The 14,041-nt window shown below is 62.9% G+C and overlaps 3 protein-coding genes across 3 annotated transcripts in view; 1 reads left to right on the top strand and 2 right to left on the bottom strand.

Moving 5' to 3' along the window:
- Position 1: 1 nt before the first annotated feature.
- TEPSIN (TEPSIN adaptor related protein complex 4 accessory protein) lies at positions 2-5,156 on the bottom strand. Its single transcript, XM_040582139.1, has 13 exons — positions 5,061-5,156; positions 4,662-4,734; positions 4,453-4,544; positions 4,234-4,327; positions 3,945-4,012; positions 3,711-3,789; positions 3,223-3,294; positions 2,465-2,671; positions 2,185-2,359; positions 1,766-1,879; positions 1,478-1,556; positions 1,192-1,326; positions 2-884 (listed from the first exon to the last, which is right to left on the bottom strand). The coding sequence occupies exons 1-13, from the start codon at positions 5,100-5,102 to the stop codon at positions 462-464; spliced, it is 1,653 nt and encodes a 550-aa protein (XP_040438073.1). The 5' UTR covers positions 5,103-5,156; the 3' UTR covers positions 2-461.
- Positions 5,157-5,465: 309 nt separating this feature from the next.
- On the top strand, positions 5,466-6,074 carry NDUFAF8 (NADH:ubiquinone oxidoreductase complex assembly factor 8). The gene is made up of 3 exons (XM_040582138.1): positions 5,466-5,689; positions 5,777-5,887; positions 5,997-6,074. Exons 1-3 carry the CDS (start codon positions 5,609-5,611, stop codon positions 6,009-6,011), a joined length of 207 nt encoding a protein of 68 aa, XP_040438072.1. The 5' UTR covers positions 5,466-5,608; the 3' UTR covers positions 6,012-6,074.
- Positions 6,075-6,577: 503 nt separating this feature from the next.
- Positions 6,578-14,041, bottom strand: part of SLC38A10 (solute carrier family 38 member 10) — a 38,706-nt gene continuing 31,242 nt past the window's right edge. Inside the window, exons 14-16 of the mRNA XM_040582136.1 lie at positions 13,508-13,615; positions 10,254-10,433; positions 6,578-9,930 (exon numbers count right to left, since the gene is read on the bottom strand). Coding sequence (XP_040438070.1) covers positions 8,756-9,930; positions 10,254-10,433; positions 13,508-13,615 — 1,463 coding nt within the window. The 3' untranslated portion in view covers positions 6,578-8,755. The remainder of the gene's footprint in view (positions 9,931-10,253; positions 10,434-13,507; positions 13,616-14,041) is intronic.

Raw genomic sequence — 14,041 nt, 5'->3', positions numbered from 1 at the left:
ACACGTTCCCAGACTCGACTGTGGGGTTTATTGGTGGGTCCCGGCCCCACTGGGACGGCGTGTTCCCCCCCCAGCCCCACAGCCGCTGCGGGCTGGCGGCCGCGGGTCACGCAGGACCCCCCCCGGTTCTGCCGGGGTCCCCAACCCGCCCCCAGCTCAGCCCCGCCAAGCGGGGGGTGCCGCAGCCGCGCCCCTCCCCCGGGATACCGAGGGCCCCGGGCAGCACAGCCCGTGGGAGGGACGCTGTAACCCCCCCCGCGCCCCCGGGGAGCTCCCTCCCCTCGCCTCTGGGGGGGCTGCTCTGATCGGTGCTGAAGGGGAGCTGGGGGGCGTGGGGCCCCTGTCCCTGCCGAGCCGGGGGTGGGGGCAGCTGCCCACCCGCAGGGAGCCCCGGGGGGGCCATGGCAGGACCGGCCCCGCGGGTGGGCGCAGCCCCGCAGCCCCCCGGGGCCCCCCAGCAGCTACATGTTGAGGAAGGCGAAGGCCGAGCGCTGCCCGCGGCTGCCGACGCCCGCCCGTGCGCCCCGCGGCTGCGGCGGCACCGGCTCGGGGGGGCCCCGCTCTGCGCCCGGCCGTGCCACCAGCTCCATGCCCGCGAAGAGGGACGGGCTGCGGGGGGGCTCAGCGGCACCCGCCGTGTCCCCAGGCCCCCCGCAGGTACAGCCCGGTCCCGCGGCCCCGCGTTGCGCGGGGGTCTCCGCTGCCGCGGGCGGCGAGACCGGGCTCAGCGGGGTGAGGATGCTCTCGCCGCCCAGGGGGGCGATGCCCGCCAGCAGGTCACCGGTGCCCGGGGCTGAGACCAGGGCGAGGGCGCGGGGCTCCGCACCTGGGCACGCCGTCGGGGGGGTCTGGCCACTGCAGAGTGCCTCGAACTGCCGCAGGATCTGGGGGGAGAGCAGTGGGACAGGTGGGGGTGAGAGCCCCGCTCCCCACCCGGCGCTGGCACCTTTCCCAAGCAGAGAGACTGTCCCCGAGAGCATTCCCGGTGTCCCCGCCCAGGGCTCAGCCTTGGCCCCAGGGGAGGGAGCATCACACCCCCCAAGCTTCCTGCTCCTGGGACAGACGGACCATTCCCACCCCTCTGGGACACGCACAGAACTGTTCCCAGGAGCTGGGTGCCCCCCAGGACAGGGAAGCCTGGCAGGAGCCCCCCACCCCAGGGAGAGGGCACGGGGACGCCCCAGGAGTCACCTTTGTTGCCCGGTTGGCAACAGGACCGGGGCTGCCGTGGCTGAGCTGCTGCAGGTGCTGCCGTGTGCCGGCGAGGATCTGCTCCAGGGAGAGCAGGTCGGAGCACATGAGGGACGAGATGGCGCACATGGACCGCTGTGGGCAGAAGAGTGCGGCTGAGCTGGGCAGGCACCCAAACACCGCGGCTCGGCACCGCTTCTGCCCCCACCCCTGCACCCGCAGCAGCACAGACCCGGCGGGCAGCACCATGGGCACATGCTGGCGTGCCAGGCAGCCCTGCACTCACCATGCGGACGGTGTCACTGGGGTCCTCCAGCGCACGGCCAAGCAACTCCAGCACCACCTCGCAGTTCAGCAGCCCGCACCTGGCCAAGGGACAGGGGTCACAGCCATGCCAGCCACACCAGAAGCCAGCCGGGAGCAGGCAGCCCCCCGGCCTGGCAGCATTTTAGCCCTGGAGGTCTGGGCCATGGCAGCCAGGGGCATGAGAAGGGCTCAGGCTGCTCCCCAGAGCCGCTGCAGTGCTCCCCACCCAGCCCCACGGTCCCAGGGAGCGTCTGTCTCGGGTACTCACTCCTTGACGAAGTGCTGTGCTTCCTCCCCGGTGAGGAAGACCCTGGCACCGCGGGTCAGCGCCGACACAAGGCTCACCTCCTGCACGCAGTCGCCCAGGCTGTCAGCATCCACCCTGCTCAGGGAGATGCCTCAGTGGGGCCAGGGGCCAGCCCTGCTCCCTCCTGGGGTCCCAGCGCAGACCCCGCCACCCTCCAGTGGGCAGGAATCCCCCCCTCCAAGCAGGAGCTCCCGTGCCCATGGCTCTGCCCACCCATGGGCAACAAGGCTGGGATACCAAATATCCCGGGGGGAACACAGCCAGCAGCACCAGAGAACCCCACAGTAACACTGTGGGAAACATGGGCACCATTCCTGGAGACCAGGGAAGCACCTCAGGAGGTCCTGGGGGAAAGGAAGCCCCCATGGCCCCACTCTCACCTCTCAGCCACATGGGCCAGCTCCCGGCTGGCCCCGGACTGGCTGTCGCTGCCCGATTTGCTGCAGGAGTCCGAGGTGCGGCTCAGCTCGCCGTTCCCCTGCGAGGAGTCCTGGGAGCTGTGCCCACTGTCTGCCTCCTCCCAGCCGCCCCCGGCCAGCCCCGGCTGGTGGCTCACTGCAGGGACAGCAGCAGTGAGGCACTGACCCCCAGACCAGCCCCGGGACCCCACCAGCCCCCGCGCAGCCAGCACTGCTCCAGGCCCATGGTGGGGGGACCTACCTCGGGTGCTGTGGGCTGCAGTGGCTGCTGGTGGCTTCACAGTCCCAGCCGGGCTCCTGGCCGGTGAGGGGGCTCTCACGGGCTGGTAGGCGTCCTCGTGGAGCTCCCTGTGGCAAGGCCGGGGCCCCTCCGGGGAGGGGAGGACGGCGTGGGCCACCGCTTCGGCTGCTCGCTGGATGGTGCTGATCAGGGCTTCCCCCTTCGAAGCTGGGGAAAGGCCATGGGGTCAGGTGCCTGCCGGGGGTGCAGCCCCTGAGCACCCACCACCCTGTAGGGCATCACAAGGGAACAGCAGGGACCTGCCAGCAGAGCAGCCCTGGCAGCCAGATTCCAGGCACAGCCCAGACTTCTGGCTGGACAAAGAGGGTGAGAAACACCTGGGAGCTACCAGGACACACACAGGGCATAAGGTGACCTCCCAGGACCCTGCCACACCTCCCAGCAGGGAAAGACCCAGCAGAGCCCCCCACTGCCAGCCGCCACCCCCTACCTCAGATGGCTTGGGCAAGGGAAGAGCTGCACAGAGCAAAGGGTGCCGCACAGCTCTGCTCTGAGCTGCCCAGAAACACCCGCCAAGAGAGAAACACCCGCCGAGAGGGCCGGCAACCAGGCTGGGTGGCTCTGAACGCTGGGAACTGGTCTAACCCTGGGCAGGACCCCCGGGGCTGCGGCATCATAGTGCACAGGCAGGGCAGTACGAAGCAGGGTCCCACATGCAGTGAGGGGCAACGCCAGGCGAGGGCACAGCCAGGACTTACTGGAGACATTTTTCTCGCTGCTGAAGCCAAATCCTTGCAAGGAGCTGCAGGGGCTGGGGCTGGAGCCCATGCCTGGGGGAGGCACAAGGCACGTTCAGAGGGAGCACAGGTGTTTGGGGTCACCCTCCACTACTGCTCCTCCTCCCCTACAAGCACGAGCGCGCGCCTGGGACGGTCGGGAGGAGCTGGGGTGCAGGGCAGCATCTCCACACTCCCCCAGGCATGCTTTTCCCTTTGACACAGTACCCTGCAGCCTGGTCCGGCCAGAGCTGTGGGACATCCCCAGCAAGCAGTGCCGGGGCCCGCAGTGGGGCAGAGGAAGCAGCCAGGCACCCATCATCAGGGCTTGCAGCACCCTGCCCTGACCCCCAACAGCCCCCTTGGCCACCAGACCCTCTGTGCACCCACAGCTCCAGCCGAAGAGACCGTCTCGGCACTGCCAGCATGGCCCATCGGAGGTGACAGGGCTGTGAGGGGCCCACACTTACCCACGGGAGGCAGGGAACGGGCAGGCAGTGCAGCAGGCTGGGGCAGTGGCGCGTCCGAAAAGAGAATGCTGGCCAAGTCCTGCCAGGAGAGTGAGGAGTGTGGGCAGAGAGCTGAGGAGGGTGGGCACTGCGGCTGGGCCCTGAGGTGGGGGTCTGGGAGGCAGAGCTGCCCTGCTGCTCCAGGCAGGGCCCAGGCAGCCCACTGGGCACAGTGGGAGCCGGGCCTTCATTCACCTGTGCGGCTGCCCGGACCTTCTGGTTCAAGCTGTTGCCATGGAGAGGGTCTGGGGGCCCAGTGAACACTGCAAGGCACAAGGTCGGGAGGGCTGCAGGATGCTCGGCTCCCAGGCGTGAGGCAACATGGGGCAGGATCCCAGCCCTGGCCAGCTCTCAGCCTCTGGAGCAGCCCCCACGGGCGGGAGCCACCCTGGGTGCTCTGCCCCAGCCAGGCTGGGTGTCCCAGCACCAGGCAGGGCCACTCTCCCCTCTCCTGCCCCAGTGCCCCTGCTCCTCGCCCCGTTACCTGCTGCCTCCCGGATGAAGCAGGCGTTCCGCTTCAGCTGCAGGACAAACTGGGGGGAGCCCTGGGCACATGTGTGCAGCAGGATCTTCAGCACCTGCGGGTACGGGGTGAGAAGGTGAAGGCACGGCTGCCCTGCCAGCCCCCCTGCTCTGGCCCATAGCCCCGACAGCGGGACCCCGGCCGGGGGGAGCCCTGTGGTGGCCGCCCCCACCAACCCACCTTCAGCTTGACGCGGCAGGAGCTGCTCTGCAGCCGGCGCAGCAGGTACTCCAGCAGGCACTGGCTGCTGCCGGGCGACTCGTGGGAGATCTCTGGGGCGGCCGTTAGGGATCCTGCGCCCCCCCAGCTGGCACCGCAGCCCCCCACCGGTTACCGGCACCTCCTCCCCCCGGCCCCGCGGGACCCCCGCCCGGCCCCCGGAAGGATACTGGCGATCTCCTCAAAGAGGTACCCGGGGCAGGGGACGTCGTCGTCTGCCGTGCCTCTCAGCAGCACCGGCAGCTGGGGGGAGGAGGGGCGGCGTGAGGGGAGCCCGATCCCCGGGGCAGCCCCGGGCACGGCCCGCCGGCGCGGCACGGGGCCACGGCAGCCCCCCCCCCGCCCCCGGTGAGGCCGCGGCACCGCGCTGACGTCACAGCCCGCTCAGTAAATGGCGTCACGGCTGTGAGCTCAGGGCGGGAGGGTCGGGCAGGGGCTGAGGGGCGCCGGGCTCCGGCAGCGCGGCAGGTGGGAGAGTGGAAGGTGTGGACGTAACGCCACAGGTGGAGGAATGACGTCAGGCCCCCGGGAAGCCCGCCCGCCCCCCCGGCTCTCTGTCCGGCCCGTACCCGGCTCAGAAAACTCAACCGGTCTCTCAACGGCGCCGCCATGACACTCCCGGCGCCGGCCCTGCCCGGCAGCTGCCTCGTGGCTCCGCCCCCCGAAGGCGCTGTTCACCAATGAGAGTGAGAAACGCTGCAGCTCGACCAATCACCGGAGAGGGGGCGGAGCTCCGGGCGGAAGTGTCTTGCAATGTTGACGCCGGCGGCAAAAGGGCGGGAGACGGGAAGTAAACAACCGGCACCGCCGCCAATCAGACCTGCCCGCCACAAGCCACCAATCAGCAGGCGGGCGGGAGCTGTGTGCCGCGTGTGACCAACCCGCGCTTTGACCAGGCCGACCCGACCAACCCGAGTGCGCCGAGGGGCCGGCCTTCAGCCGCCACCCAATCAGAGAACCATGGAGGTCGGAGCGCACCGCTCCACCTATCGACGAGCCAGGGAGGCGGGAGTCCGTCGGCACCCAATAGGAGAGCGGATGCTTTGACGAGCGTGGCGAGCGACCAATCCCGGCTGCCCCGCCATGGCGGCGCCCAGGCGGTGAGGCGGCAGCGGCGATGTCGGGCCGCGGCGTGTGGCTGCGGGCGCGGGCGCGGCTGCGGCGCTTCCCCGCGCTGCTGGCGGGCTGCGGGGAGCAGGTGGGGCCGGCGGGGCCGGGGGGGCTCCGGCTGGGGAGGGCCCGGCGAGCCCGGCGTCCCGCTCCCCTTCCGCGTCGTTCCCCGCAGGCGGCGGCCTACGGACGGTGCGTGGCGGCGGCGGCGGCGGGGCCGGCGGAGCTGCGGCGGGACACCTGCCTGCAGGAGTTCCGGGCGCTGCAGGATTGCTTCTCCCGGGCGGTACGTCCTGGGCCCGGCGGGGAAGGGGAGGCGGCCCCGGGCCCGGCTGCGGCGGCCCCGGGCCCGGCTGCGGCGGCCCCGGTCCGGCCTGAACCGCGGCTCTTTGCAGGCGAAGGCGACATGACGACGGCGGTGGCGGCCCCACGGCCCGGAGACGCTTCGCGAAAAATAAAATCTCTGCAGCGGCGACCTGGTTTGTGCTTAATGACAGCCGGGTGGCGCGGCGCTGCCGGGCTCTGCTGCCGCCAGCCCGGGGGTGCCGAGGGCTCGTAGGGCAGGGACCGACCCCCCCCAGCTCCCTGGCCCGGCGAAGGCAGCCCCCCGCGGTGTGTGTGGGGGTGGCAGCTCCCAGCCCTGCTCCAGCCCCCTGCTCCAGCAGTGCCTCTGCTGCAGCTGCTGCAGCTGCTGCATCCCCCAAACGTCACACCCGAGGTTTTCCTCCCCGGGCCAGTCCCGTCTATGAGGCAACGGGAGGGCAGCAGCCGGGCAGCGGCCTCCCCTCCTGTGCCCCAGCAGCTGGGAGGAGCAAAGCTCAGAAGAGCACAAAAGCTGCTTTTCCTTCAGCAAGGTAATTCCCTGTGGGTACCGAGCAGCACAGATGCCACTGCCTGCCCAGGCTGCCACAGCCCAGCGCTGAATAAGGCTTATATGTATTTGTTTTATTTAAAAGAAAAAATAATTCAGATCAAAATGCTTCAGCTTATTTTATTGATCAGCTCAGCCTCCCCTCCGTCCCTCCTGCCAAGTGTTCCATCCCAGCATGAGCAGTCCCCAGCAGGCAGAGACAAAGCAGCTCCTGCCAGCTTCCAGCCTGGCCTGGGATGCCCAGGCCGTTCCAGATGCTGAGGAATGTCAGGAGTATCTTTGGTCCTTTGTGTTCACGCAGACAACGCCAACAAAACAGGCAGGTCTGACCCCATGGGGCAAGAGCCTGCCCTCGCTGCCCGGGACAGCCCAGGCCAGAGCCTGGCAGGCAGCGAAGGGCAGGAAGGTGCAGATCCAGCTCCTGCGCTGGCTCCCTCACTTTAGAAAGGCTGGTTGGTGCCACAGGGGACAAAGCCTGGGCCTGTCTCCGTGCTGTGGACTTGAGACACGTGCTCCAGAGCTGCTGCTGTCCCTGCCGTGACTGACACGCACATAGCTGCAGAGCAGCTCCCGGCCGTGTTGTTTGTGCTTTAAGACAGCGTCATGGAGAAGCTTGTGTGTACTGCAGGGGCAGTCCTGAGGGTTAAGGCCATGAGAGCCACATAGGGGGGAAGTAGTGCGGGTGGTCCTCCTGAAGAAGCATGCCCAAGTCGGTGGCTGTTGCCCTGTGGCTCTGTGTCATTTTAATGAGAAATTAAGACGACATCCTTCAAGCAACAGGCACGCATCCCAGGCAGGCGGCAGCAGAGTTCCCAAGTGACCAGAGCTGGGGTGACAGTCCCACGTGTCTAGTAACAACCCATCCCTGGCTCTGCGAGGTCCCATCGGACACACACTCAACGAGGCTAGTTTACCAAAGACACTTTGAGATACAGATATAAAAACCACCACAGTGATGAGGTCTGTAGACTCCAGGCTGGGAAATTTCAGCCATTCTACTGAGCGCTTTGGGATTTGATTTCTTACATTCGCAAGTCAGGATGTAAAAACAAACAAAACAAAACAAAAAAAAACCCCAAAGGGATGAATCACTGTCTGGGAGCCTGAAGCGAACCAGGACTCTCATAGAAGCTCTTCCCTTCCTCACTCATAAAATAATTTCCAGTGGCGGAGTACTGACATCTATGGATGTAAAACACAATGCAGAGGGGGGCTGGGAAGAACGCGCAAAACAAACACGCTCTACCGCATTACAGAGAGAAGAGGTAGGTATGCCTGAGCCAAGCCCCCCAAGTCTGCCCTTTTAAGCCACATCTTTTGTTCTCAAATTAAATCATATCTTGCAGAAAAATCAAGCTGGTTTGGGGAGGGGGGGTGCAGTCTGCAGCCCCCAGGTTGAGCTTCATAATGCACTTTGGACAGAAGTCAAGCTTGAAAGCACAGATGAGAGTTGAGCATCCAGGGAGGGTGGTGAGAGCAAAGCTCCATGTTATTGCTAGTGTGTGGCCAACCAATTAAATCCCTGGGAGTAGAGGCAGCACAACAGCAGCAGTTGTGCCCGTTTAAGGCAGCGTTTCTACTAAACTAGGTTCCTAAACCACAACTGTCTCCTAAACATGCAAGACTAACAGCTCCCATTTCAAGAGAAACACCAAAGCAATTGGCTAAGCTGGTCCTCAACTCATGACTTGATGCTTCTCCAGAATAAAGCCTTTCCCCGAGATGTGCAATCCCCGGTTCCCCTCCTCCCGCAGCCCTGGACCTCTGCCCCAGAGCCCTGCACAGCCAGGGTGAGGGAACCCAAGGCCGGGGAAGGTGTCCCAGGCAGGCAGGGGAACCTCGCGGACAACCACCTCGGTTCTGAAAGGGGAGTTGAGAGCTGGATGAAGGCGGCAATTTGATATGAACAAGATGTTAAAGAAGGTCTTTGAAAGCTGGCCTGGCAGGGAACCAATGTAGGTGGCAACCTCTGAAAGCCAGAGGACAGCAGGAGCTTTTCTTTCAGGGTTGCCATCTCCTCGGATACCTGCAGGCACACACAGGGAGGTGCCACCGTAGCTACTCAGAAGCCCACAGTTCCCAGGACAGTGCTCACATGTCCGAGCAGATCCCGTGGGTCCAAGCACCGCATCCAGCAAAGCGCTGCTGGCTCAGACCAACCACCGCCTGAGCAACAGTGGCCAAAACCCCAGCTGGTTAACTTGAACCTTCCCCTGCGGAGCTCCTCAGCCTTGTGCCTGTGGCCAACACCCCGCAGCCACCCACCGAGCACGACCACCCCGCTCACATGCTCCCATCTGCCTGCGTCATCTGCTTGATCTGCCGGCTGTGGACCACCTGCTGAGCCCCCTCTGCAACTTGGTTTAATCGTGTCTCTAGAGCACTCCGGAGGTCGTTTACTTTCACATCTGGAAGGGGGTTCAGGCCAATGAAGACCCCCGCCCCCTGTGCAGCCTCCTCCTCCTCGTCCTCTTCAGGAGGCAGCAGGTCCCGTCTCCGCCGGCGGAGGTCCAGGTCCGCCTGCAGCTTCAGGTCCCGGTTCGGTTTGACATCGTGGTCCAGCTTCTGGTCCCCCTGGGCAGCGGCTCCTTTCTCAGGCTTTTGGGCAGGAGCATTCTCAGGGCCTGGTTTCTTCTCAGCACCGTTTGAGAGACCTCCATCCCCGTGTCTCTGCTTGCCCCGCAGACCTCCCTGCAAGTCCTGGGCCACATCCACCACGTTCTCCCGAGGAACTTCTTCCTTTGCCTCCCCTTTGCCAGCCAGGTCCTTCTGCAAGGCCTGCTGCCCTCTGCCAGCACCCTCAGCTCCCTCCGTGTCTGCACCTCCCTGACGCTCCCGTAGGTGCTGCTCGCTCTCTGCCACGTTCCTTCTACTGGAGGAGTCCAGCGCTACTGCCAGGTCTTTGGGCTCCACCTGACTCAGTGCTTTGGATTTAAGGTCTGTTCCTGAGTCTCTTTCCAGGCTCTTTCCTGCTACTCCCTGAACTTTGGCAGCCCCCAGCTGTTCTCTTTGGATGGGAGCTGTAGCTACTTCCACGGCTTTCAGGGAATTCTTCTCGTGGACGTCTCTTCCAGCTTTGGCTTCACGATCTCCTAAATCCTCTGCCATGGGTTTCTTTTCTAGGTGGTTTCTGGCTGCTGAAATGCGTTGGGCATCCCCGTGAAGAGGATCCCAGTTCTCCACAGGATTTTTAACAGCTCTGTCATTCTCCTGTGACAGCACCTTCCGCTCCTTGGGAGGAGCCCCAGGAATCTCACGCCGGTGCCCGGCCTCTTCCAGCTTTCCTGCAGTGCCCCTGCGCTGCTCTGCGGCGTCGGCCGGCTGCCGGCCCGCGCCCTGCACAGGCTGCTCCAACAGCTCTTTGCTGAGCGGCCTCACAGCAGCTTCTGGCTGAACACCGGGGCCCTCGTCGTCCTTGCTCTTGGGGATGGCTGCAGCAGGCTCCTGCGGCGCTTCCACTGCAGAACAAAAAGCGACGTGTGAAAGCTTTTTCTTACAAGGGAGAGTTTCCCTTCTCCTGCTACCACATTCTATACAACAGGGGACGGGAGAAGAGATCGCACCTTGCACAGCCACATGGGAGAACAAGGACAGCCACGGGGGAGAGCGGCATGCCCACGCACAGGGGCGGGGGAGGCCGGGGTCAGCCACAGCCACGGCTTTCACAGGGTGGATCCTGCCATATGCCCAAGGGACTCAGATATCTCGCAGTCCGACTTTAAAGCTGCTTTGAGCAGTGATCAGCCTGGGGAGGGGTCACACTCTTTGGTGATGTCCTTACCTTGCTTTGGCTTTTCCTCTCCTCCCTCCTCCTGCCTTTGCTGGTGGATCTCCTTGTGCTGCTCCTCAATTACAGCCAGCAGCTTTGCCTGCTGGTCAAGTAGCTGCTTCTGCTGTACCTGCTGTTCTTTGATCACCTGCAGCAGCACAGCGTGATCGAGCAGTTTCGCCTGCCCTGCTTCTAGAAAAGGGGGAAAAAAGAAAAAGAAAAGAAAAAAGCCATGACGCAAAGCCCTCACTCATCACCTCTCCGCACTGGAGGGGCTTTCCTTGGCAGCAGGCCCTGCTCTGCAAATACTGCCCTTCGCTGGGGGGGAAGGACACGGCACGGCTCTGCTGACGGCGATCGCAGCGGCACGCTCCGGCACACCTCCGCAGGGACCAGCAGCCAAACACTCGGGCTGGCTGCTCGCTAGCACACCTGCTAAGGCATGTCCTGTCCTCCCAGGGAGATCTGGCTGGAGGAATCAAACCCAAGCTCTCACCATTAACCACTCAGGAAGAAGAGCTGCAAAAAGGAACAGGGGAGCTGCGCTGCTGGGGTCCCAGTGCAGAGAAGGACGAGGCGGCTGCTCGGTTCAGGGGCTGGATGAGGACGGGCCTGGCAGAAGCCAGCCGAGAGCGAGGGGCTCGGCTGCCCACGCCAGGTGAAGCTGCCGTTAAAGCAGCCTGCAGTGCCGGGAGGAAGCCCCAGCACTGCTGCAGGCTGGCTCTCCAGGTAGGTCAGGCTTCTCAAAAGCAGCTCCTCTCTGAATGCACGGCAAAGACACCATCCCAGCTAAAGAGAGCCTGGCAAGGCCAGCAACAGCAAATGGGCAATCTTAGGAGAAACTGGAAGAAGCCCACTAAGGCACAGCACAGGGGGCTGCCCTCAGAGGGAAACCACCCACACAGTGGGATAAACCTACACAGAAACATCAACCCAATGCGACGCACAGACACTGAGCTGGGTCTTTTCAGGGAACAAGTCCCAGCTGACAGTCAGAGTGATGAGAGGCCACCGCTGCCTGTTACCCTGGCTCAGCCAAGGTCTAGCCTGGCCCACAGATGGAAAACACCCACCAAGCGATCCTGCCAAGGACGCTGGCTTTGCGCGCAGGGGAAGGGCTGGGATCTCGAGGAGCAGTCCAAGGTTTAGCGGCCGAGTACTCTGGCACGCAGCAGCGCAGGCAGGTGGGAACCGCAGCGGCACAGGCAGGCAGCCCCTCCTCCTGCCGTGCCCAGCGCCATCGCAATAAAGCTGAGCTCCCCGTGCCATATCACAGGAGGAAATCCCTGCCCACCGGCCCTTCGCAGCCACGGAGTCACAGAACAGACGAGTGCATCTTGGGCCAAGCACAAGTGACTCACGTTGATTCACTCACTGCAAGCAAGACGTCACGCACAAACTATGAGTCTCAGGTCTGCATGGAAACGTTGAAGCCTTTTCTCCGCCTGGACAGACACCCAGCCGTATCACATCGCATCTGGAGGGTATAAAACTGCATGTCGCTTGCCTCCCACACCAGCAAGCAGCCTTCCTCTGAAACTCAAGGTGTTCCTGGACTATTATGCCCCACAGGAAATAATGTCAAAATTAATAGCCTGTAAAATGCCATTTAAATTAAAAAGGGATGCTGTCCAGATTAATCCTTCTCCAGCACGCACTGCCTCCCCCTGTCCCGCTAATCACCCACAAGGTGATTACAGAGAAATATTTCCAGTTCACATTATGGCACCATTAGCCAAGGGCCCCTGGAATTCCCTTTCTGCTCCGTTTACAGAAAGCTGGGCTGCGAGGGGGAATTTGGTCATTTCAAGAGAGCAATTGACTTCTCAAGATCTGTTTATTTTTCGCACTTTGCTCAGAATAAACAATGAAAACAGAAGTCATTTCTACTATCTCGCTCTCCAAGACCGCCAGGTCCCAGCTCAGCATGGGAATGTTTGGGCTGAACACACAGCAGGCACAGGTTTAATGCCAAATCAAAGCCTTTCTCGCCTGAGAGCTCTGCAAACATGTGCAGCTCTTCTGTTTGTGCAGCACACCTCTTCCACACAAACAAAAGGCGACGCTATCTCCCGGCTCCTCCTTTGATCATGAGGAAAGCAGGCCCCAGCCAGTGCTTTGGCTGGGTTTTAACAGGCTCTCTTCATAAAAAACATCTTAAACAATTACAAAATGAAAGCACCTGAATTCACAGGGCCCAGGGCAGCTACAGCCCAAGCACCCAACAACAGTCCCGGCAAGGCAGCTGTTTGCAGAGGGCATCCACGGGGCTGTGTGCCCCTGCCTTGCTCCCCTGACATCTTTTCACCCTTTCCACCCTCTCCCAGCCTCTGAGTATGAAACTCAGCTCCGAGCAGAGGAGCAGAACGAGCCCAGACCACCTCTGCTGCCATCCCCATGGGAGAGCATCTTTGGCAAGTCCCACACAGACTGAGATGGAAAACCCCAGGGGAACTCAGGTCCCTTCGTCCTCCTTGAAATGTGAGGAGACCTCACAGTCCATACCCACCGCTAGCTTTTTACACTCGGTTTTTTAAGTCCCATTGCAATACAGAACGGAAAGAAAATAATTAGAAAACCAAGATGCAACCACCAAACAAAGAGGAGGGCACTATGCCTCCTGGGAGCAGAGCCTGCCTGCTGCCATCGTTCATCGGGCCAAGTGCCCACAGCCTCCGGACCAGAACGGAGGCGAAGAGCCGTGGGACCCCTCCATGCACAGGCTGCAGGTCCCAGCCCAGGCTCCATCCCCTCTCACAAGGCAAAGGTCAAAGGCAACCAGCTCAGCCCCAGGAAGGGCTCGCCGCACGGTACCAGCACCGCAGCCCCACAGAAGGAGCAGACAGGGCTTTGCCACCGCTCCCCCACGCGGCTACGTGTCCACAGCCCCCCTCGTGCCAAAGCCCACGTCTGCCCCATGCTGCGAGGCTGCAGGGCGATGCCCACCCACCTCCCCCTGTCTCACACCAGCCAAACAGTTTTGCTCCAGTCTCGCTCTTGCCAGGGCACCGGCATGACTGATGTCCTGACATGGCTCTGCCAGGGGCTGCAGCGTGGCACAGCCAGCCTGCGCCAGCCTGCCGGGGACAGGCACCAACTGCCGCTGTGGCGGAGGGGACCACGGCCTAAAGCTCCGTGCTGGCAAGCGCCAAGAACAGCGCTGGCTGGCACCGTCCTGCAGACAGAAATCCTGCACTGGCAGCGCCGGCTCCTGGGGGAAGCCCAGCACCCTCCCCTCCCTGCGCACCCTGGGGACGCACACTCACCTTCCAGCTTGTTCTCCGTGTTCTCCTGTTGCTTCTCCTTGGTGTTTCGGGCCTCACGCGGTTCCAGCTGATCCACTCTGTCCGGGAAGGGCAGCTCCCGCTTCTCACCTGCAAGCCAACAGATCAGCAGACCTTTGCTGTCAATAAGGATGCTCTAGCGGCAGATGTTCGCTAAAATGACTCCACATCGTGTTGTCCCTCCCTGCCTAAGCCAGCACAGTTTACATTCAACCCGATGACTGCAAGGGAAGTAATAAAAAAAAATATTTAACAATCTTATAGACGCATGGCAGCGAGCCAGCACTAACTACCTCAGCCAATTAAAATGCAAGAACTGTTCTAACTAGCTTTTAGACGGGCACTTAGCAATGTGTTACCTGTCAAGATCTCCCGGCTCCATGTCCCCAGCGAGTTCGGAGACACACAGGAACAGCATGGCACCTGACATTTAGTAGGCTCGCAAACAACTGTTTGACAGATATTATAGTAGCTGTCAAAGCCACCAGATTCCTCCTTTCCCCCAACAGCTGCTGA

The sequence above is a fragment of the Falco naumanni genome, chromosome 1, assembly GCF_017639655.2.
Source record: "Falco naumanni isolate bFalNau1 chromosome 1, bFalNau1.pat, whole genome shotgun sequence".
Taxonomy (NCBI): domain Eukaryota; kingdom Metazoa; phylum Chordata; class Aves; order Falconiformes; family Falconidae; genus Falco; species Falco naumanni.
Note: the sequence above shows the minus strand (reverse complement) of the source record. Positions and strands in the feature narration are given on the sequence as shown.